Source organism: Anomaloglossus baeobatrachus, chromosome 1 (assembly GCF_048569485.1).
Source record: "Anomaloglossus baeobatrachus isolate aAnoBae1 chromosome 1, aAnoBae1.hap1, whole genome shotgun sequence".
Lineage (NCBI taxonomy): Eukaryota > Metazoa > Chordata > Amphibia > Anura > Aromobatidae > Anomaloglossus > Anomaloglossus baeobatrachus.
The window spans coordinates 820,205,650-820,230,804 of NC_134353.1; the positions used below are offsets into that span (position 1 = coordinate 820,205,650).

Below are 25,155 nucleotides of genomic sequence, written 5' to 3' on the forward strand. Positions count from 1 at the left end.
GCCTGAAGGTGCCTTGTTCATCTGTACATACAACTATACGCAAGTGCAAACGAGATGGGAATGTCCGGCCATCATACCGCTCAGGAAGGAGACTGTTCTGTGTACCAGAGATGAACGTGCTTTGGTCAGACATGTGCATATCCACCCAAGAACAAAAGCAAAATACCTTGTGAAAATGCTGGCGAAAACTGGTAAAATTGTGTCATTATCCACAGGGAAACGAGTACTGTATCAACATGGGCTGAAAGGCCACTCTGCCAGGAAGAAGCCATTGCTCCAAAAGAAACATAAAAGAGCCAGATTTATGTTTACAAATGCACACAGGAGCAAAGGCCTACATTTTTGGAGACAATTCCTGTGGTCTAGCAGAACTAAAATTGAACTGTTTCACCATACCATGACCATGCTTCTGTTTGGAGGGAAAAGGGGGATGCTTTGAAGCCTAAGAACATTATCCCAACTGTGAAACATGGGGGTGGCAGCATCATGTTGTGGGGTTGCCTTGCTGCAGGCGGGACTGGTGCTCTTCACAAAATAGATGGGTGAGGTCATGAGGTAAGAAGATAATGTGGCAATACTGATGCAACATCTCAAGACATCAGCCAGGAACTTAAAGCTTGGGTGAAAATGAGTCTTCCAAATGGACAATGACCGAAAGCATACCGCCAAACTGATTACAAAGTGGCTTAACCCCTTCACGACCTTGGACGGATCTATCCGTCCAGGATCGTGTCCCGTTAAGCCCCGCCCCCTGCCGCGGGCAGGCGGCGTGGATCGGCACACATATCAGCTGTTTTCAACAGCTGACATGTGTGCCTGCTAGCCTCTGGTGGAATCGCTTCCACCTGCGGCCATTAACCCCTTAAATCTTGCTGCCAAAGTCTGGCAGCAAGATTTAAATGCGCGCGGCCATGTTTTTTACTTACCGCCGCCCCCACCGGAAGTCACGTGTGTTATCACGTGACTATCGGTGGTTGCCATCGTAGCACAGGGTCATGTGATGACGCCTGCTGCTATGATGTTTCACTTTCATTTTCCCTCGGCCGAGAGCAGAGGGAAAATCAAAGTGACTGAATCTGCTGTTTACAGCTGTATTGCTGTGATCAGCAGATAGATAATAGCGATCAGATTGCTGATCGCTATAGCCCCCTAGGGGGACTAGTAAAATAAAAAAAAAAGTTTTAAAAAATAAAAAAAAACAAAAAACCTAAAAGTTCAAATCACCCCCCTTCCCCCCATTGAAAATTAAAGGGTTAAAAAATAAATAAATATACACATATTTGGTATCGCCGCGTTCAGAAATGCCCGATCTATCAAAATATAAAATCAATTACTCTGATTGGTAAACGGCGTAGTGGCAAAAAAATTCCAAACGCCAAAATTACGTTTTTTGGTCGCCGCAAGTTTTACGCAAAATGCAATAACAGGCGATCAAAACGTAGCATCTGCGCAAAAATGGTACCATTATAAACGTCAGCTCGAGACGCAAAAAATAAGCCATCACTGAGCCATAGATCCCAAAAAATAAGAACGCTACGTGTTTCGGAAAATGGCGCAAAACGTGCGCCACTTTTATTGGACAACCTTGTGAATTTTTTTTAACCCCTTAGATACAAGTAAACCTATACATGTTTGGTGACTACAAACTCGCACCAACCTGAGGCATCACATAGATACATCAGTTTTGTCATATAGTGAACACGGTGAATAAAACATCCCAAAAACTATTGTGCGATCACACTTTTTTTGCAGTTTTTCCACACTTGGAATTTTTTTGCTGTTTTCCAGTACAATATATGGTAAAACCTATGGTTGCATTTAAGAGTACAACTCGTCCCGCAAAAAACAAGCCCTCATATGGCAAGATTGACGGAAAAATAAAAAAGTTACGGCTCTCGGAAGAAAAGGAGCAAAAAACAAAAACGCAAAAACGGAAAGTGCCCGAGGGCTGAAGGGGTTAAGGAAAACAAAGTAAATGTTTTGAAGTGGCTATCACAGAGCCCTGCTCTCAATCATTTTGAAAGCTTATGGGCAAAGCTGAAAAGGCAGGTGCGAGCAAGGCGACCTACAAACATGGCTCAGTTACACCAGTTCTGTCAGGAGAAATGGGCCCAAATTCCTACCAACTATCGTGAGAACTTTGTGGAAGGATATCCAAAACCATTGACCCAAGTCATACAGTTTAAGGGCAATGGTACCAAATACTAATGAAATGTATGTAAACTTTCCAAAGACATGACATCATCATATGGGCTGTCCCATACGGTTTTAATGCATAGTACACTTAGTGTATGTAAACTTTTGACTCTGCAGAAAGTAATAAAAATGCCTCAATACATTTTCTCTCTCTCTCATTATTCTGGCATTTGGGAAATATAAATAATTGTGGTTCATAATTGACCTAAAACGGGAAATGTGTATTCTAATTTCATGTTAGATAGTGAAAAAACATACAGATGTGTATTTTTAGATAGTGTGTGTAAACTTCTGGTTTCAACTGTATTTCACATAAAAATCCCAATAAAATATGTCGAAGTTTGTGGGTGAAACATGAAAAAATGTGGAAAAGTTCTTGGGGTATGAATACTTTTTCATTGCATTTTATATATGGTAAGTTAACACCTCTCCATAGGATCCCCACCAATTTCAAGAATGAGTCACTTTAATCCCTATCAGAATGGAGCAGCAGAGAGCATGTTTGACCACCACTCCATTAATTCATCTATGCAACTATGGAAGGTAGCAGAGCACATCACTCAAACAGTCACATCGAGAATAAATGGAGTGGGAATACACACCCTGCGACTGTTCTCACAGGGATTAAAGCGTGCCTTTGGATGCTTTCATATTGCATTGTTCCCTTCTAGTGATGAGCAAGGACTACCATGTTCGAGCAGTTGGACCCTTGGATGGGCTTGAGTCGTGTAACGAATATAATGGAAGTCAATGAGAAACTCAGGCATTTTTCCATCCGATTGCTAGTTACGAGTACCGAACATGGTAGTGGTCACTTATCACTATTCCCTTTGTTCAGTAGTTCCATCTGGGCTTATGTCCGAACTCCCCTACGAAACAGTATTCAGACATATGCGCCAATGGAGCCATTGACTATAATGATGTAGACGGAGTCACCGTATGCTCTGTCGTTCACCATTTTTTGGCGTATATGCCTGCTGCAGGCATACACCTGGAAGCAGTCTACTACGTCTTGTTATGGGGAGATAAGGTATGCACACCAGTGACTATGGAAGGGGAATACATGGAATAGCAGAAACTGCTGTGTGAATACTGACATGAAAAATTCAATAGCTATTTGTTAGAATGAAATGTGAAAAATGGAACCTGCATTACTGCCATGAATATATGAATAAAGAGAAATTTAGCTACTGAATTGATCAATGCAGAAGAGCCCCAACACTACGCCAAAGTATTTCTCTACGTTGGGGTCCCTAGCTTGTGTGTGTCCTCTCATGCAGTTAAAAAACTTACCGTGTATGGGACGCTGAGACCCAGGCTATATATGCGTATAATGTGGATTGGCAATAGGTGTGTATGGGGAGGGTTCACATTATACGCATATATAGCCTGGGTCTCAGCGTCCCATACACGGTAAGTTTTTTAACTGCATGAGAGGACACACACAAGCTAGGGACCCCAACGTAGAGAAATACTTTGGCGTAGTGTTGGGGCTCTTCTGCATTGATCAATTCAGTAGCTAAATTTCTCTTTATTCATATATTCATGGCAGTAATGCAGGTTCCATTTTTCACATTTCATTCTAACAAATAGCTATTGAATTTTTCATGTCAGTATTCACACAGCAGTTTCTGCTATTCCATGTATTCCCCTTCCATAGTCACTGGTGTGCATACCTTATCTCCCCATAGTGATGTTTTTTAGGTTTTTTGCACCCAGTTCAGACATAGAATGGAGTTCCAAACGTTATTCCTTAATACTACGTCTTGTTGTCCATCTCCATTAGACGTATACGCCCAAAAATGGTGCACGACAGAGCACAGCTTGATTCTGCCTGTACTATCATAGTCAAATAGCCCCATCAGCGCATATGTGCAAATCTCGTTTTAGGGCGGTTCTGATGTAGACCAACGCAATGGGAAAGCACCCTTATTGGTAATCAATGGGTGACTTAAGGATTGGTGATAACTTCTCATATACATATCAAGTCAATTGGTGGGTATTCCAATTGTCAGATTCTTACAGATTTTGAATTAATCATTTTTCCTGTAAATAGAACTCCTTTAGCAGTTTATTTTATAATTCTCATGGTTTTAATTGCAAGATGAGACTGTTAAAAGTAAAATGTCTGTTTTCTGCGTGTTTTTTTGGGTTTTTTTTTTTTTAACTTTTTTGAGCATAGAAATATTGACAAAAGAGTTACATTTTGTGGTTTGCTTTTGCCATATACTTTGAGAAATCATCCACTATATGTGCCATACCTTTTCTTATCCTTTACTGAACCTCATGGGCCCTCAGAGTACCCTCAATTTTATTTTTAAGCTATTCTGTTCATTACAACAATATTTCCCCAAAAATACTGTGCAGGAGACTTGGGGTACGTGCCCACGATCAGGACCCGCTGTGTCCTGGACACGGCAAGTCCTGACCTGCGGGGGCAGGAGTCTCCTCCGCAGGAGACTGCAGCTGCCCATACCCACAATCACGGTTCAGGGCGCTGCGGTCTCTCGCTTGTGTTTTCCTTACGGAGAACTCTTGCGACTCTGCAGCAAATAATTGAGATATTGCAGCTCAGAAAGCCACACCGCAGGTCAGTGTTTGCTGCGGAAAAAACAATCACAGTGGGCACGGCATTTCTAGTGGGCTGGGGAGTCACATGTGGCTCATGGTCCCATGATGTGTGGCTGTCTGCCAGCTTGATACATTTGCATCTGGTCTAAGCAAACAGCTATGGTGGGTCTCCAGATGGTGACTTGTGTGAGTAGTCCTACACAGAGGATCAGATCTGGATGCCCATACACAGGCCTTGGGGGTTTAGCGATAATGATGAAACAACCTGTCAGAGGACTTGCTTGAGTGGTGGGAGAATATTGAATGCAGGTATTGTGGGTAGAGATGAACGAAACTGAGGTTTGGGGTCGGAAATCGAACTCCAAAAAAACAAGGTTAGGGTTCAAGGTTTGAATGAGTGGCATGTACGAACCACTGAAATGAGCAGCGCTGTGCTTGGGTATGATTGATGCTCAGCCCTGTGCGAGCCGTGTGCAGGGTTTGATGAGCTCACATTGGGGGCAAAATCAGCATGATCAGATGTAGTGTGCATACACAACCCTCCCCTTCCCCAAAAAAAAAATTATACCCCCCCCCCAAAGTGTTTTGCTTATGGGCCACTAGCAAAACACATCTGAGGCAGGGTGGGTGGGGTTTGGGGGGGGGGGGGTTGTGTGTGTTTTACCCTAAATGTGAGCCAATGAAACACTGCACGCAGCTCGCACAGGGCTGTGCATCACTCATACCCAAGCACTGCTCATTTGAGTGGTTCGAATTCGTCATTCGCTCAAACCGGAACCTTGGTTTTTTTGGAGCTCAGTTTCCGAACCCAAACCTCGAACCTGAGGTTCGCTCATCTCTAATTGTGGGAACTCTGTATCTTGGTTCATTGGCTCTGTGTGATTTCTGGGTGTCATTGTACCAGTAATAGGGGCTATGCGTGTCACTATTATGAGGGGCCAGGAGCTGGATGTGGCTCTTGACCCTCTCTCAGAGCTGAATGTGGCTCTCGGGGTCAGAAAGGTTGGGGACTACTGGTTTAGAGTATAAGAATGAAGATTTTACCTGTGCATTTGCCAAAGTTTGGCATATACGAAGCCATAGAGCGTAATTATATAGTAGTAAATAGGATGCTTTCAATATAAGAAGTTCAGATCAAATAAAAAGTCAAGCAGTATGGGTAAAAATTGTTGAGTAAAAACTGTTTGTAGTTTTAACATTTGTCTTTTGAAGCGAACTTGAATGATAAGACGAAAGTGACCCTTCTGTTCTTCAGTGCTGTAGGTCAGTACGATGAAGCCATCAAAGCCTACAGTGCTACACCTCTGACAGAGCTTGATGATCTTACTGGGCTGGCTCTTGCGTATTTCAAAAAAGGACTTCTACAAGAAAGTATGAAAGGTAAATGTATATGTCATTTGTGTGTGATTGCCATTGCTATACCGTTGAATAATTTCTTTACAGTAAAATTTGTATAAAGCATCACTCCAGTTTTTGTTTTGTTTTTTTACATTTCAGTGCTGGAGTGGTGCTTTAAATGTAAGTTTCTTGCCCCCTGTCTTATACTCCCCTTCCGACGTCTTCATCTCTTTCGCGCTTTTCCGGCGATTTATGACCTTCCGGCTGCTACAGTGTTTCATGGAGCATGCTGGAGGTCACTCTTCAATGTAACTCTATGAGAGCCTCATTCAAACCTCGTTCTGGCTCTCATAGACTTTCAGTGAACACTTGGGACGTAACTTCTGAGTTCGACCAATCAGAAGTTACGGGATAAGATGGTGCCACAGAACTGGAGCAGTGTCTGTAAAGCTGCTTTCACACATCCGGTTTAAGCCGTGCGGCTCAATCCGGCTGTGAAACCTATGCAACGGATGCGATGAAAACACCGCATCCTTTGCATAAGTTTTTTACATGCGGCATGTCCGTTTTTTGCCGCTTGCGGCATGCTACTGAGCATGTGCAGTGGCAAAAAACGCATGCGGCGGCCGGATGCGGTTTTTGCCGCATCGCGCCGCATCCGGCATCCATTGGGATGCATTGAGAAAAGCGCCGCATCGGCCGGATGCGGCGCGATGCGGGTTTTTTTGCCGCACAAAAAAACGTGCCAGGCAACGTTCCATCCGGCCGCCGCATTGGCTAAATCTGCCGCATGCGGCAAAAACCGGACCGAACGCAAGGCCTTGCGGCACTAATTAAAGTCTATGCAGGAAAAACGCAACCGGCAGCAAAAAAAAACGGTTGCGTTTTTCCTGCAAAGTGCTGGATTGTGCCGCATAGCGAAAACCGGTGGTGTGAAAGCAGCCTAAGAGGTGAAGAGTCCGGAGGGTAATCGGGGAAAGGGGGCTTACATTTAAAGTGATACTCCAGTGCTGATAAACAAAACATTCTAGTGGTCCTTTTAATAATCTTTATTAGGAGTAATACTTGAAATGAAAATGTGCAAAATAAGTTTTTTCTTTATAGTATATCTCTTCAATCCAAATTGTAATAGATTATAAAACAAGTGTATATAATCTGTGACTGTAGATTATTACCAACAGACCGATATATCCAATCTCTGAGCTCTCCAACGCATCCCATTAAAAGCTGAGTATATGAGTTCTGTACCGCATTATAGACTATATAGCAGTAACGCAGGTCAGAATTCACTAGCAGAAGCTTCTTAATGTCATTTTTTTTAAGTGCACAGTTGTGATCAAAACGTTTTAAGACACAAATTTTGGTTTTCCCAAAGTTTCCCGCTTCAATATATTTAGATGTTGGTCTATTGTTACTGAAGTACAATAAGAATTTCAAATGTTTTTAAACTTTTATTGACAAATACATCAAGTTTATGCAAAGACTCGATATTCACAGTGTTGACCCTTATATAAGACATCTTGATAACTGTTGCTGCACTTAGTTCTAAAAATGATTTGTTAGGGAATGCATGAGAGGACAGCGTAATTGCAGTAACTCTTTTGTATGCTTACAAGATTGTCATGTCAAACAGTTGTTAAATAAAAGTTACAAAAAGCATGCAAAAGATAAAACTAACATTAAAACCAGACGTAAATATTTTTTTTTTTCATCTATCGATAAATTAAGGAAAAATAATCACAAATAATTTTAGCATTTATACTAAAGCAGTTATGAAGTCTTATTATTCTCCTTACTGTGATGATTGGTCTTGGGATGCTTGCTATTGGCATGACACGGGACTCATGTTAGTGCTCACCTTTTCTTTGGATAGTTTTGAGAATCATTCTTCCAGATATTCCAAACAGTGTGTATGGGGCTTCTTTCAGAGAAAATAACTTTACACTAGTCCTCTGCAGTCCAATCCCTGTACTTACTGCAGAGAAGTCACTTCTTTGCTTCCCTTCTTGACACCAGGCCGGCTTCCAATAACCTTTGCATTATTGTGTATGCAGATCCACTGACACCTGCCTGCTACCATTTCTGAGCAAGCATGGCACCGGTGTTGAACCTGCTGGACTTTCTTGGGTGCCCTGAAGCCTCCTTCACAGTAATTGAACCTTTCTCTTTGAAGATCTTGATGGTCTGATAAATGGCTGATGTAGGGCCAATCTTACAAGCAGCATAATATCCTTGCCTGTAAAGCCCTTTTGTTGCAAAGCAATGATAACTGCACTTGTTTCCTTGAAATCTTGGTTAACAGAATAAGACAATAATATCAAGCACCAGCTCCCTTTTAAAACAACCAGTCTGCTCTTAATTAATAAGCATGACAAAGTGACATCAGCTATCTTGTAGTCCTGAACACTTTCTCCTGAATTAAAGGAAACCAATCGGTATTTTCGTATATAAGCTAAAGCCAGTGCTGTACTGGTGCGATCAAGCTACTTATCTACATACCTGTAGTGGTCAGCTCAGATGTTTAGGCTATCAAATCCAAGAAAGTAAAGTTTAAAAAATCATCATCTTCTTGAGTGGCAGTTGCAACAGAGCAGATATGGGTTGGTATTCATATGGATTCCCGCCCCCTGCCTGTTGTTCCTCCCTCTCACTGTTCTCTATGCTAATGTTACTATTCATCTCTTTCGTCACTAAGATGGTGTTGGAGTTGGCGCCTGTACATAGCACTTATCTCCGGCGCCATCTTTGTGAAGATCCTGGTGTCCTAGGGCGGCACGGTGTCCTGGGGCGGCCCAGTGTCCTCTTTTGCAGCTAATCACTATGATCAGCTGTTCTTCACTCCTGATGTGACCGCGTGCGCTCCTGCTGTCACAACGAGAGCTGAAGAAGCGAGGGCGCATGCACCGCCCTCTCAGCCGCAAGACTAGAATAACAGGAGGTAACACGATCTTCACAAAGATGGCGCCAGAGATAAACGTTATGCGCAGGCGCTGACTCCGACGCTATCTTAGGGGTGCTTCACACACAGCGAGATCGCTGCTGAGTCCCGGTTTTTGTGACGCAGCAGTGACCTCATTAGCGATCTCGCTGTGTGTGACACTGAGCAGCGATCTGGCCCCTGCTGTGAGATCGCTGCTCGTTACACACAGCCCTGGTTCGTCTTTTTATTGTTGCTCTCCCGCTGATAAGCACACATCGCTGTGTGTGACAGCGAGAGAGCAACAATCCTGAATGTGCAAGGAGCAGGAGTCGGCATCTGACAGCCTGCGGTAAGCTGCAACCAAGGTAAACATCGGGTAACCAAGGTGGTTACCCGATATTTACCTTCGTAACCAGCCTCCGCAGCTCTCACGCTGCCAGTGCTGGCTCCCTGCTCTCTGCACATGTAGCTGCAGTACACATCGGGTAATTAACCCCATGTGTACTGTAGCTAGGAGAGCAAGGAGCCAGCGCTAAGCAGTGTGCGAGGCTCCCTGCTCTCTGCACATGTTGCAGCACAGCGACGCGTGTCGTTATGATCGCTGCTTCGGCTGCTGTGTTTGACAGCTAAGCAGCGATCATAACAGCGACTTACAAGGTCACTGTTACGTCACAGAAAATGGTGACGTAACAGCGACGTCGTTGTCGCTGTCGCTTAGTGTGAACCCAGCTTTAGTAACAAAAAAGATGGATAGTAACATTAGCATAGAGAACAGAGAGGCCGAGGAACAACAGGCAGGGGGGGGCGGGAATCCATATGAATACCCACCTAGAGATTATCTGCTCCGTTGCAACTACCACTCAAGAAGCTGACGATTTTTAAAGTTTACTTCCTTGGATTTGAAAGCCTAAACATCTGAGCTGACAACTAATGGTATGTAGATAAGCAGCCTGATAGTGCCAGAACAGCACTGGCTTTACCTTTAACAAAAGGCCACTGAAAATATGCAAGCAGGTGACTGATTTTCTGGCATGGCTGGAATTTAGTGGAATTAGGGATATTGTGATTTTCATAGCAAGGAATGACTGCATTTTTTCAAATTCATCTGATTTTTCTTCATAAAATCTAGAATGAATGCAAATATCCACAATTTCTGCCATGTGAGAACTCCTGTTGGTTGGGCTTTGTCGGAGATCATCAGTTTCACTGCTATACTGTGTTCAATAGTCGATCAAGGAATTGGTGGTTGAAGCTCCATAGGGTACTAATTAAAAATGTAAAGTTGACTAAAGCATATTTTTGAAAACTGTAAGAAAAAATATTAATATAAAGATTTAAATCACCCCCATTTTTGCCAAACATAAATAGTGAAATGTCAAGAATAAATATTACATATTTGCTTTTTCAGCATGCGAACTAATAAAATATCAAATAAAATATCAACTTATTTATCCCTTAAGGAGCATGCAGAAATGTAAAAATAAAAATTTAAACTTTAAATTTAAAAAATTAAATTATTTACATGTAGTTTTTGGATTACTTTACTTCCCTTCAATACATAGCAGATTTTTTTCCTTACCATTTCAATGCTCACGAAATTCTTTTCCCGTTTTTCAATACATTGTTTGGCTATGTTGAGCATAACTAAAAATGTTATTGCTCTTGGAAAAGGAAAAATGCAGGGCGCAAAATGAAAAAGTACCCGGTTATTAGAAGGGAATCTGTCCCATGTAAGCTGAAGACAGCATGCTGCAAGGGTTAAAGGAGAAGATTCAGGGTTGCCTGTCTTGTCACAGTCTGATCTTTTGTTTTGCTATGTTTGTTTAAACAGCAGGACCCTTATCATTGCTGTGACTACAAAGTCATGTGCACACATGTCTGACATGCCTTCTGCTGTGACACCTTAGGGGTACTTCTCACATAGCGAGATCACTAGCGAGATCGCTGATGAGTCACAGGTTTTGTGACGTACCAGTGACCTCATCAGCGATCTCGCTGTGTGTGACACTAAGCAGCGACCTGGCCCCTGCTGTGAAATCGCTGATCGTTACACACTGTTCTGGTTCATTTTTTCCTTGTTGGTCTCCCGCTGTGCAACACGCATCGGTGTGTTTGACTGCGGGAGACCAACGAGCACCGACTGTGCAAGCAGTGTACGCTGGTAACCAGGGTTAATATCGGGTAACTAAGCAAAGCGCTTTGCTTGGTTACCCAATATTTACCCTGGTTACTAGCGTATGCTGCTTACAGGTTGCCAGCGCTGGCTCCCTGCACACGTAGCCAGGGTAAATATCTGGTAACTAAGCAAAGTGCTTTGCTTAGTAACCCGTTGTGTACCCTACCTATGTGTACAGGGAGCCAGCGCGGGCATCCTGTAAGCGGTGTACGCTGGTAACCAGGGTAAATATCGGGTAACCAAGCAAAGCACTTTGCTTAGTTACCCGATATTTACCCTGGTTACCAAGCGCAGCATCGTTACCGGAGTCGCTGGTGAGATCTGCCTGATTGACAGCTCACCAGTGACCATGTAGCGACGCACCAACGATCCCAACCAGGTTGGATTGCTGGTGGGAACGTTGGTGCGATGCTACATGTAACCCCAGCCTTACTGTCAATGTACAATCTCAACAGAGAGCCTGGTGTGGGTGGGACAGCTCTCTGGACTCTGCTACCTGACTAAAGCTAAAAATTCTGATTGTGTCAGAACAGCTGCAGCCAGTAACCTAAGTGATAACTTTGTTGGATTCAGGATCTCTTTCCCTACATTATGCTGCTCTCAGATGAGGGACAAAAACCTGCCTACAGATTCCCTTTAAGGGGTTAATTCAGTTGTTGCTTTGAAAGCAGTCTTATTATGGCATCTTGTGTTATTAGTATAGATAAAGGCAGCCTGTAATTGACTTGGAAAAATGCCATGAGCCTGTTCATTACAGGTTTATGAATCAGAGGAATTGAAGGGCTTTACATTTTCGTGTTTTATTGCAGCTGTTTGTTCTCATCTCTGTACGCCTGTTATATGCCATGGTCTGTGCCATCATTAGAGCTCTCGTTATGATTGCCTATTAATTATATTTCTAAATTGACAGACTTATTTTCCATGGATGTTTTCTTATGTATTATTAGTGTACAAGACAGCATTGTCTGCTGCCAAGACTGAGCAGGAAAAAGCGCACATCCTCACCGCCATGGCAGTAATAGAGTACAGCCAGGGAGACATGGATTCCTCCAAAACACTGCTGTTTAAATGGTAAGAGGTCTCCAACCAAAATTTGTTTGTGGTGACAGCTCATCTTACATCTCTGCCACTGCAGACCATATTGTATATACCCATTTTTATATATGTTTCCGCCACTGCAGACAGGGTCTTATACGAGCCCATTATTATACATTTTTAATTTTATTTTTTCCCTCCCAGTTATACTTTGTCTAATCCTTGTCTTTTATTGAATATATTAAAAGTAGTTATCCAGCAGAACAAAAGTATTTTCTGTTAATAAACGTTATTGTCTAAATGTACCTCAATGTCCGGATTTCAGCTCCGCTCTCCTGATAGTGGCAGCTCTAATTCTATGTTGATCTCAACCTAGTGTTGGAGCTTTCTTCTACCTCTAGGTGTCGGCATTTGACCTGTATTGTGATTTAAAGGGGGCTGGCTGTCTGACTCCGGTCAGTAGTAAGGCCAGCCACCTTCTTTGTCTCAGCCTGAACAGAGAAGAAGGCTGGTTTAGCTATTGAAATGAGCCAGCCAGCCCCCTTCAGGCACCAGCTAAGGCTAGGTTCACACTTCCGTTAAAATGTATCAGTCACAATCCGCGGCTGTGGTAAACAACGCGATCCGTTTATCGGCTTCCGTTGTGTCCCTTAGACTTGTATTAGTGGCGGATTGCGACTGATGACCTTGCGTTGCATCTGCTGCGTCACAGTCAGTGTATAGGATGTCTGCCTTTGTATAGGGGGCTGTGTGAGGGCTCACACTGTATATAGATGGCTATGTGATGGCTCATTCTGTATATAGGAAGGCTATGTGGGGGCTCATACTGTATATAGTGGTATATGTGAGGACCAATACAGCACAGGGAGGCTAAGTGGGGTCTCACTGTATATGGGGGCACAGTATGGGAACTCATATATGTGTATAGGGGGCTATGTGAGGGCTGATACTGTATATAGGGGCTATGTGAGGGCTCATACTGTATAGTGGTATACAGTATGTGAGGATCCATTCTGTATATAGGGAGGCTATGTGGGGTCTCACTGTATATGGGGGGACAGTGTGGGGGCTCATACTGTAAATTGGGGGCTATGTGGGGGCTGATACTGTATATGTGTTTATGTGAGGACTCATACTGTATATTGGGGGCTATGTGAGGACTCATATTGTATACAAGGGCTATATGAGGGCTCATACTGTATATTGGGGGCTATGTGAGGGCTCATATTGTATACAAGGGCTATATGAGGGCTCATACTGTATATTGGGGGCTATGTGGGGGTTCATACTGTATAGAGGGGCTATGCGAGGGCTCATACTGTATATCGAAGGCAATGTGTGGACTCATACTGTATATAGGAGAATATGTGTGGGCTCATGCTGTATATAGGGGGTATGTCAGCATACCTAATTGTGCTAAATATTAAGTGATACAATTAATATTGATATGAAATAAGTTTCAATTAATTTGTTAATGTTAATATTGAGCAGAATTAATTTTGGCCTATTGGTTCGGCCTCCAAAACAGTCACGGTTTCTCATGTAGCCCCTCAGGAAAATGAATTGCCCACCCCTGCTCTATTATGCATAGCGCTATATTATGTCTGGCGCTGAACATAAGGGACACTAATTTGTGTGGCGCTGTCTCTGTTGTTTTACATCAGCAGATGTGCAGCAGAGTATCTCTGTGTTTATCACGTCCCCCATCACATGATCTATCAAGGAAATTATGGGACATGTCACATGATACATCGCTTTCTAAACTCTCCGGTACCCCGGCTACTCTTAATCCGCCCCTGATCCTAGCAGTATGTATATTTTAGTGATAGGATTCGGCATGTTGCATTTCTTGCCAGAAATTTACTCTCACCAGGAAAACCGCTTAAAAAATTACTAGCACGAACAATCCCCTCCACAGGCGAGGCTTATCCACCGGCATTGTTTTTTTAAATGCTCCTAGTATGAGCCGCATAAGTTGTGCCCAGCGTCAGCTAGGGCAGTGGTTTACAGATATGTGAATCTTCCGTATTTCAGCACTTTAGCATAGGAAGAAGCAATACACAATTACCCAGTCTCATGTTCAATGAAGGCATGTAAAATATGATGGATCATTATTACACCCTGGTATTTGGTGGCGGTTTTGTATATCACAATAGCATATCCCTTTATTGTTATAACACCAACAAAAAAACAAAAGCAAGATAATTTACATATATTTTCGTAATGCATATTTTATGGAAATTATAATTCATTTTTATTTTTGTGCTGTTTAACAGAATGTCCTGTAATGTTTTGTGACTTTGTTTGCTCCATTTTTCCAGCTCTGTATTAAAGGAGCCCAGCATTGAAAGTCTGCACGCCCTGTGCGCTTTGGGCCTAGCTAAGCGTGACGTTACTCTGGCAACGGCCGCTCTTAACGAGCTTCTCAAGCATGTTAAAATGAATGATAATGTCTACGAGAGATGCCTTATTATATCTGCCATATACGGCTTACAAGGGAGGAATGCCGCTGTACAGAGACAGGCCTGCAAAGCTGTACACAGGTTTGTATATGTGAAGATGCTTCATCATATCCTTTAAAGAGAATCTGTAGCAGGTTTTTGCTATGTACCCTAAAGACAGCATGTAATCTTCATGTTTCCTGTTTTTAGCCATCCAGGGAATCCCGAGCTGTGGTGTCTGTTATCGAGGATTGTGCCTCTATATGCTCCCAGGAATGCCAGGGTAAGATTTTATCAGTTTTTCTCAATCCAGCTTCAGTTTTGTGGGCTTGTTATGTCTACACGCGAATGTCCCTAGTGTACAACTTTCCTGATATTACTTCTATACCCCTATTCGACATAAATTACTCACAAAAAGTTAGGGATATTTTTCAGGTGAAATTTTAGGATGATCCTAAAATGCCCTCTAACCTTTTCAAGTGAACTTATTGTAACCTTCTCCAAATTTTTGATTGCACATGTCCAACTGTTCAGTGTTTCAGTACCTTTTGCACAACTGCTGTTCTCTAATGCCAGTATCACACAGCACGATCTATCGTGCGATCGTACGAGCAATCGTACCCGCCCCCATCGTTTGTGCGTCATGGGCAATTAGTTGTCCGTGGCGCTCAAAGTCGTTAACCCCCCCCCCCCGTCACACGCACTTACCTCCCGGACGACGTCGCTGTGGGCGCCGAACATCCTCTTCTTGAAGGGGGTGGGACGTTCGGCGTCACAGCGACGTCACACAGCAGCCGGCCAATAAAAGCGGAGGGGCAGAGATGAGCGGGACGTAACATCCCTCCCACATCCTTCCTTCCACATTGCCAGCGGGACGCAGGTAAGCTGCAGTTCATCGTGCCCGGGGTGTCACACGGAGCGATGTGTGCTGCCTCGGGAACGATGAACAACCGGAGCACAGAAGGAGGACCGACATTTTGAAAATAAACGACGTGTCAACGAGCAACGATAAGGTGAGTATTTTTGCACGTTCAGAGTCGTTCGGAGGTGTCACATTGGACGATATGTCTAACGATGCCGGATGTGCGTCACTAACAACGTGACCCCAACGACATATCGCCCGATATATCATACCGTGTGACGCCGGCATTACAAGAAGCCTAATGGCAAAATTCACAACAGATGTTTGATCTATTAGTCTACTAATAACTTTTGGGATTCAATTAGAATTGGTGTTAAACAGTCCTCCTCACGATGCTGCTCACATTTTCACATCATGAAACCAAGATGACACCTAAGAATTGATCATCAGTACCTCACCATTGCTATGCTTTAAGCAGGATGTTCTGAAATGGAAGTGGCCACTGAGCTTAGAGTGTCACAGAGTATCATCATCAGGATGCAACAGAGAGACTAGAAGAGTTACAGAAAAGCATAGACGTGGACTTTCTTTGGCCACATCCCACACTGATGACCACTTCATTGTAAACAACACCCTTCGGTACTGGATGATGAATGCCACACAACTCCAAGTGCATTAAGGGAGGTGATAGGCACCTACCATGTTTCCCCAAAAATAAGACATCCCCCGAAAATAAGGCCTTCCAGGAGTTTTCAGTAAGGCTTAAATATAAGACATCCCCTGAAAATAAAACCTAATCGCGGTTCAATAATGAAGTGTCCATGCAGCTAAAAAAGTTAAAGAATACTGCATGACACTTGATTATATACCACGGACACCCACAAAAGATAGAGGACCCCGCGATCATACTCACCAGACGTCGACCAGGAGCAATGGAACACATTAAGGACTTGCAGCGGAACGCACACCCACACACATAAGATCACACACATATGAGATCACACACAATCACACATCAGATTGCGCGCACACACACACACTCACCGTATCCAGCGATATCGATTGCTTCTCGGCGGCGTAAAGACCTGTGTGATGCTATGCAGTGGAGCACCAGGACCTGCTAGTGGAACGCAAGGAGGACCCAGCGGTGGAACGCATCATAGAAACAAGAGGACAGAGAGTCCCCTGCTGGCCGGAAGCAAATGATATCAACGGATGTGGTGAGTGTGTGCGCACACGATTGTATGTGTTTGTGTGTGTGTCTATGCGATCTGATGTGATTGTGTGTGTATGCTATCTGATGTGAGTATGCAATCTGGTGTGAGTCTGTCTGTGTATGCAATCTGATATGAGTGTGTGTGTGTATGCGATCTGATGTGAGTGTGTGTGTGTGTGTGTGTGTGTGTGTGTGTATGCGATCTGATGTGAGTGTATGAGTGTATGCAATTTGATGTGAGTGTGTGTGTGTGTGTATGCGATCTGATGTGAGTGTGTCTGTGTATGCGATCTGAGTGTCGGCCAGAAGCAGGGGAGGACAGCGTTCAGTATACATGATGGAAGCACCCGCCGTAGACCACAGGAGGACCTGGGAGCCACGCAGACACTAGGGGTCTTGTAAGTATGACGATTCTGGGAAGGGGGTTCTTCATTTTTTGGGGGTAAACTTATCCACAACCATGTCTCCCCGAGTATAAGCCATCCACCGAAATTAAGACCTAGTGCTTTTTTCGAGGGAGAAAAAAATAAAAGACAGTGTCTTATTTTCGGGGAAACATGGTAAGTGTCACATCAGACCATTTAAAATCGCTTACATCAGCGTGATCTGTGTGCTAGAAGACCTGCAAGGGTACCTGACCACACCACCAGACACTGGCGTCATCTATGCTAGATGAGGGACCAGTGGGCCTCAGTGCTGGTCACTGATGAAAGTCGATTCACTCTGAGTAGAAATGATGGCCGCCAGTAATGTTGGAGACGTCAAGGAAAGCTCTATGTATCAGCCACTCTTGTCACAAGACGAGCCTTTGGTGGTGGTGGTGGTTACAGTAGGGCCAGGTGTGTCTAATCAATACAAAACTGCCCTATACTTTGTGATTGGTAAAGTGACAGCCCCTACTACTTGAATAACATAACTAATCCAGTCAATGTGACTCTGCATAAACAACACAGGCCAAATTTCATCTTCATGGATGACAGTGCTCCAGCTCATCAAGCTCGCATCATTAGAGAATGACTGCTGGAGACTGGGGTACCTCAAATGGAGTGGCCTTCACTTTCTCCAGACTTAAATCACCTAGAAAACCTATAGCAACAGCTAAGTCACCATTTAGAGGCTCGTAACTCTGTCCCCCAGAACCTCAATGACCCGAGGGCCACCCTTCAAGAAACGTGGGATGCCATGTCCCGCAGACAATAACTCCACTTGTGAACAGTGTGAGACATCGTTGTAAGGTGTAATTGATACTCATTGCCGCATGACAAGTTATGGAGACATTGACATTTTGGGGGGCAGTATACCCACCACTGTTGTTGGCTTTTGTGTCAATAAATTGTTTGAGATGAGGAAATCACCACTGCAGGCTTCTACGTAAATACCCTACTTTCATGATAAAATATCACTGTAGTGTGAACCTCTATGTTTTACATAACTTTTTGTGAGGAGTGTATGGCCTTACTGTCCTATTGGTGAGTTATGTTCTAGGTGAGATGGCACCTTAAAATGCCCTTGAAACACTCTGTATATACCTGGCCTCATAATGCAATAGCAAGAAACTGGCAGGGCTACGTAGACTTTTTGTTGCAGTACAGTCTGGTTTTAACAATTGAGTAATGGCCAAAATCACAGGATTGCCTGTAAATCATTGTATCCCCTTGGACTGCAGCTGTAGCTTGGTAATCCGACAGAACATCAACACCCTACACAGCCATATGCTGCCCTTTTTCTGATAAATGTGGGTATATTCTACTTGAAACTTTTTGACTGTATTCAGAGGTCAAAGATATTTGTGTTTATTCCGTATCAGACCCGCTAGCATTCTATATCCAATGGATTTGAATGGGGTTTTAAAATTATGAGCATTTATATTTTCCTGCAGATTCTGTACAGAAAAGTACACAAACATATATTCACCCCATCCAATGAAAGTGGGGATCATTTTTGTCTGGATCCTCTTTGGTAAATCCCAGTGTTGGCCCCAACGTCTTACTTGGATCCTCTTGTAAATTACATATTGGGTTTGCCTTAACCGATGAACATAGTCAATGATTGCAATACTTTACTTTTCCAAGAGTCTGTACTAGATTGCATCTTCTTGATGATGTCCGTATTTATTGTGCAATCACTTTTATAGGGTGGGGCAGCTGCCGGTATTGTTGCACATTCGCTGAATCTGAGGCAAGCAAAGGTAAAAGACCTATGGAGTTTTATTAGGAAACATTTCTTAAATTTCGAACAGCAGCAGCTTACCCAGTGTTTTTATCCTTAGACGTCACTATTGTATACGGCAGTGAATGAATTAGCCGCTGGTTGTCTGCCAACTGACAACAAGAAGCAGAATGCCCTGAAGACAGCACAAAGGGCTGCACATTTGTTTCCAGGTATTCTGAAACATATATTTTCCCATTTCTTTAAAGGTTTTTCCGATCTAGAAAAGTGATGATATATTGCAAGGATAAGACATTATGTAACAATCAAACCTCTAGGATCCTGACCAATTCTGATCCCTGCATCCCCACTAGGTTTTCCCTGTTCACTGGCACTCCCTACCTTCTGGATGTGCCATAATCGAAAACCAGACCCATCTTTTACTGAATTAGGTCCTCTAGTGTTAAACAGCCAAAAATCGCTTGTATCTGGAGCTCACTCTGATCTTGGCACTAAACCCCTTTAAAAGGATCCTGTCACCAGATTTGTCCCCTATGAGCTGCGGCCACCACCAGTGAGCTCTTATATACAGAATTCTAGAATACTCTATACAAGAGCCCAAGCCTCTGTGTAGAACGTAAAAAACACTTTTAGAATACTCGCAGCTTATAGTCACCAAATGTGGTGACAGGTTGCCTTTAAATGCCTCAATAAATAGCAACCATACCATTTTAGTGGATCGAGTGCCTTTCTTTCACTCTGTTGACTCTCACCCCTTTGGAAGGACCAATGAGTGGTCATAGCAGCCGTCCTAGGGCCTAACAAGAGCGTGCTTACGGGATAATACACTGCAATTGAGAATTATTGTAGTGTGAAACCTGAGATAAAATCAAAATAATCAAATACCATGATGTAAGTAAATAAATATTAATAGAAAATGTAAATAACATACGTAACTTACTTCACACTATTTTGATCAAAAAGGCGTAAAAGCCATCCCACCACGACAAGGTGTTACTAAGTTTGATGGTCCTATCTCTAATATTAGTTTATTGTACCAGCACGAAATCGATCACATGTTCAAGTCCCCTAGTGAAGCTAAAAATCAGTACAAAACAATGTAAATAAAATTCCCTTTTATGTACTTGTACAAGTTAATCATGTTCCCCGTAGATATTTGTTCTCAAGACTAAATTAATTATTTGAATCTTTCTTTATAACTAAGATGCTCCATGCCCCTTATCAGTTTTGTACCTTTTCTACCTCCTTTCTACCTATTCTATGAATTGGTGCCAAGAACTGAACAGCATATTCCAGATGGGATCTTACTAACACTTGTACAGTTGTGGCATGATATCCCTGTCCTGAGGGTTCATACTTCTCTTAATGCTAGACAGTATTCTGATGGCCATAGAAGCTGCTCAGTGACATTGTGCTATTATTTAGTCTGTAATCTACAGTACACCCAGATGCTCCCCTACAAGTGACTCTCCTAGTTTTACTCCCTCTAGAACATATGATCTCTGCATATTAGTGCCCAGGTGCATAGCTTCACATTTCACCACATTGAACCTCACCTGCCAATTGAACACTGAGCTATTAATCCTGTCTTCTATATCGTTGATAAATAAAGGCTGCTTTACACCTTACGATTGTGCATACGATATCGTATGCGATCGTACCCGCCCCCATCGTATGTGCAGCATGTTCAATTTGTTGAACGTGGTGCACAAACGATTATTTCCCGTCACACGTACTTACCCGTCCATACAACCTCGATGTGGGCGGCGAACATCCTCTTCCTGGAGTGGGAGGGATGTTCGGCGTCACAGCGACGTCACGCGGCAGCCGGCCAATAGAAGCGGAGGGGCGGAGATGAGCGGGACGTAAACATCCCGCCCACCTCCTTCCTTCCGCATTGCCGGCGGGAGCCGCAGGAGGCAGGTGAGATCTGTTCATCGTTCCCGGGGTGTCACACACTGCGATGTGTGCTACCTCGGGAACATTGAACAACCTCACATTCAATTTTTAGCAATTGAACGACGTGCATGCGATGAACGTTTTAACGTTCAATCGCAATCGCACGTAGCTGTCACACATTACAATATAACTTACGATGCCGGATGTGCGTCACTTACGACGTGACCCCGCCGACACATCGTAAGATATATGGTAGCGTGTAAAGCCCGCTTTAGTTGAATAATAGCTGATCTAGCACTGAACCTTGGGGTACACCACTTATAACCGGAGACCATTCAGGCCTCTAATACCCCTTCTTTTGCAGCCTCATCAGACCGACCAAAGTGATAATTGGGCGTCGCCATCTGTAGAGTTTGTTTTAAAATGAGAAATATCTCTAATTCTTCCCTCTTTTTGTGTCCTGAAGCCACCAGAAGTGCAAAATGAGTCACTTATGTTGCTAAACCAAATATTTCTCCAACCATAGAAAGTAGTGTGCTGAATCTGATCACTTTGATATAAATAGCCTCCCCAGCTGGGCCTCACCAACAACTAGGGGGCATCTATCTGTTTGAGCAACACTGGTTTAAACTATTAAAATGTAACGTTATTCATCCCATATGGTGAATTAAAAAATATAATGCAAGAATTGCTGTTTTTCAGTCACCGCCCCGAAAAATGGAAAACAAAGTGATAAAAAGTCATGTGTTTAACAAAATGGTAGTATTAAAAAAAAAAGACAAAAAAAACCCCACTTTTCTCACAAAAAAGCAAGTCCTCTCAACCTCACCAGCCAAATTAGACTTTTTGACTCAGAATGTAGCGCAGTAAACCAAACGTTTTTATTATTTTTTATTTTGTTTTTATGGGTGTAGTAATGTTTTTCTACACATTATAAAATTGATGGCAAGTGTATAGGCACAGGGTTAATTATATGGAGATCTATCAAAATCTATTTTTCTTGTGCTAACCATTTGTTTCCATATTTCAGCCATTTCCAGTGTAGTTGAGGGCGACATACTGATCCTGGTGAAATTACTTTTGATATAGCAGCGCCCTCTAGTGGATTGTTCAGGGACAGCACATTAGTTGTGGTGCTTGTCATTTGTAGAAACCAAAGTGTAAATATAATTTATTTTTCCATATGTACTTGTCTTTTACATCTTCACTAAAGCAGTTTTTATGTTTTCTCCCTTCCCTGAAGCTAATTGGTTGCAATATGGCTGTTTGCGTCAGTTAACTAAAGTCAAGGTAGAAAAGAAGTAATAAGAGCAGATATGAACACACTTAGGGTGCTTATAATAATAAATAATAATATTTATTCATTTATATAGCGCCTTTAATTCCACAGCTTTACATACATTGGCAACACTGTCCCCATTGGGTCTAACAATCTAAATTCCCTATCACTATGTCTTTGGAGTGTGGTAGGAAACCAGTAAATCCGGAGGAAACCCACACAAACATGGGGAGAACATACAAACTCCTTGCAGATATTGTCCTTTGTAGGATGCAGTGGGTCCTGACCAGTGGGTCCACAAGTCTCCTCCGCAGGAGAACTCAGGAGACTGCAGCTGCTTGTACCCACAATCGGGGTTCAGTGCGCTGCGGTCTCTCGCTTGTGTTCTCCCTACGGAAGACGCATGCGATTCCGCAGCAAACAATTGACATGCTGCAGTCTGGAAAGATGCACTGCAGGTCAGTGTTTGCTGCGGAAAAAACAAGCACAGTGGGGAGGAGATTTCTAGAAATCCTGTCCACTGTGCATGTACTGTACAACACAACGCTTTGGACGCTGCTGAAGCATGCTACATCCAAAACACTGCAAGCACTGATCGTTTGCACGGAACCTAACAGTTATCCGGTACTAAGTTTTTCATAATTAGTTTTAATATACTTTATAAATTATATCTTCATGGATTTGATGGTTTCAGGTCATGCATATAGTTTTCCATATGTATGTCTTCTGCCCCTGTACATGTCTTAATAATTAACATCATGTACATAGACAGGCTATATCCACCTTTCTTACAGGGAACTATTTAAGGAGGATCTTTCACCAGTTTGAGCATATTAAACTGCCCACATCATGGAATAGTGGCAGACCTGAGTAAAACATAGTTTCTTTGTTCTTTTTTTTGGGGGGGGGGGGTTTCTTTCAAATTTCTCCACTCTGGTGCTGAGATATTATCTTGTAAGATTCAGATACTTTCTTATAGGCAACTGGGCATTACCAGAGATTTGTCTCTGGGACCGTGCACTTCTTCGCCTGCATGAAGTTGATCAATCATAAGCAGGCAGCCTCATGCAGGGGAGAAAAGATTATATCCTTCTTTCCTTACTGATGTCAGCAGCTACTGTATGGACAAACAGCAGAGTGAGTTATGTATCGTTACAAACACTTCCAGATATCATCTCACATCAGTCAGTGTGTGTGGAGGATGAAAACTGACAGTACTATGACATGAGACCTGGAAGTGTTTGTTCTGATACATAACTCAGCTCTACTGTATCTACACAGTAGCTGTAGAGGTCGGTGAGGAGAGGAGGGTGTGTTCTTTTCTCTCCTGCATGACACTAAATGGTTAAGACTGGCACTAGGCATGTAGGTTTGGCACGTAGATTCCCAGTAGAGAGCTATGCCTTGACATGGCTACTGGGCAGATATCAAATGGGCCATTTTTGTATACTAAATATCTCAATTTTTCCTAGATTTCTTTAAGCAGTAATGCATATCTATATTCTTACATTCATTGTTTTCATGCTTTAGCATTTCAGAGTGCAACTGTCCTTTTTTGTTATTATGTCATGTTCAGTTTTGCACCTGTTCAGACTGCATATTGTGAGTGCCGTCAGTTTTGATATATGACACGTAAAGAGCAGAGTAAGCATCTTATGACCTGTACGGAGTATGTTGATCTGAGATAATATGATTAATACAGTATATTACAACTATACATTGTGATATAAAGTGATTTAAATAATTAAATCTTAGTGTTGGACAACTCTTTCAAAGTTCCAGTTTTTTAACATTATAATATTTCAGTAAGTGCTACTATAAAATGTGTTTTTTATGTATTTAATATTCAGATAATCCTGCCGTTTGGGCTGGACTAATGGCTGCCTGTCAAGTGGAAAATAGCGCTTCCTACATCACTAAGAAATCTGCCAAAGGGACTGAGTGTTGCATAATGTTTGCAGAATCTGTGAAATCCAAAAGTAAGTAGCCACACCTACAGGTATATAAAGATGTCCACTTGTTGTGGATGTATGGGGAGTCAGAGTAGATCTTGGACTGTGGACCTAACATCTAGAAGCTTCCATGGCTAATTTATAAGATTAGAAGATACACGGCACAGGACTGACTTCTACTATAGTTAAAATGACTGGCATTGTAGACTTTGTATCTACAGTAGATGAGTAAAGAATCCTTCCCAATGGCTTTATGCTACTTAAAGGGATTTGTTTCATCCCATCTCAGTTACATTTATAAATGAACCTTTATTATTGGCAGCTGTGCCATATGAGCTCCAGTCTGATCGCCAGTCCAGTCCAGTTTCTCCTGAGTAAATAGGAAAATGAGTCTCTAAGGCTGCTTTCACACATCAGTTTTTTTCCATCAGGCACAATCCGGCAAAAACATGAAAAAACGGATCTGGCGTCTGTTGCCGCCAGATCCGTTTTTTCCCCCATAGACTTTCATTTGCGCCGGATTGTGCCAGTTGGCCTTGCGTTTCATCCGTTTTTTGACGGATCCGGCAAAATTTACTTGTCCGGCGGCCGGATGAACCGTTGAAGTGAACGTTTTTGTGCCCGGCCAAAAAAAAAACAGATCGCGCCGTACGGCGTGTTTTATTATGGAAGCCTATGGACGCCGGATCTGGCGTAATGCGGCAAAAAAACGGATCCGGCTGCCGGATCTGTTTTTTTTTTATCTGAGCATGCTCAGTATCACATTGGATGTGTCAAAAAACTGAAGAAACTGATGGAAAAAACTGATGCAACTGATCCGTTTTTTTCGCCGGATCTGTCACATCAGTTTTTTTGCCGGATCGTGCCTGAGGACAAAAAACTGATGTGTGAAAGAAGCCTAAAGGCCCCGTCACACACAGAGATAAATCTTTGGCAGATCTGTGGTTGCAGTGAAATCATGGACATATTGTTCCATTTGTACACAGCCACAAACCTGGCACTGATTGTCCACAATTTCACTGCAACCACAGATCTGCCGCAGATTTATCTCTGTGTGTGACAGGGCCTTTACTCTCAGTGACTACATGATGGGTTCATTAG

The 25,155-nt window shown here is 42.8% G+C and overlaps 1 protein-coding gene across 2 annotated transcripts in view; it reads left to right on the forward strand.

The window, feature by feature from the left end:
- Window positions 1–25,155, forward strand: part of SKIC3 (SKI3 subunit of superkiller complex) — a 269,270-nt gene that overhangs the window by 192,650 nt on the left and 51,465 nt on the right. For both annotated transcript variants that reach the window (XM_075325084.1, XM_075325085.1), the window contains exons 29-35: window positions 6,023–6,147; window positions 12,149–12,272; window positions 14,558–14,779; window positions 14,888–14,960; window positions 18,890–18,943; window positions 19,025–19,136; window positions 23,953–24,081. In XM_075325084.1, the coding sequence (XP_075181199.1) occupies window positions 6,023–6,147; window positions 12,149–12,272; window positions 14,558–14,779; window positions 14,888–14,960; window positions 18,890–18,943; window positions 19,025–19,136; window positions 23,953–24,081 (839 nt within the window). The remainder of the gene's footprint in view (window positions 1–6,022; window positions 6,148–12,148; window positions 12,273–14,557; window positions 14,780–14,887; window positions 14,961–18,889; window positions 18,944–19,024; window positions 19,137–23,952; window positions 24,082–25,155) is intronic.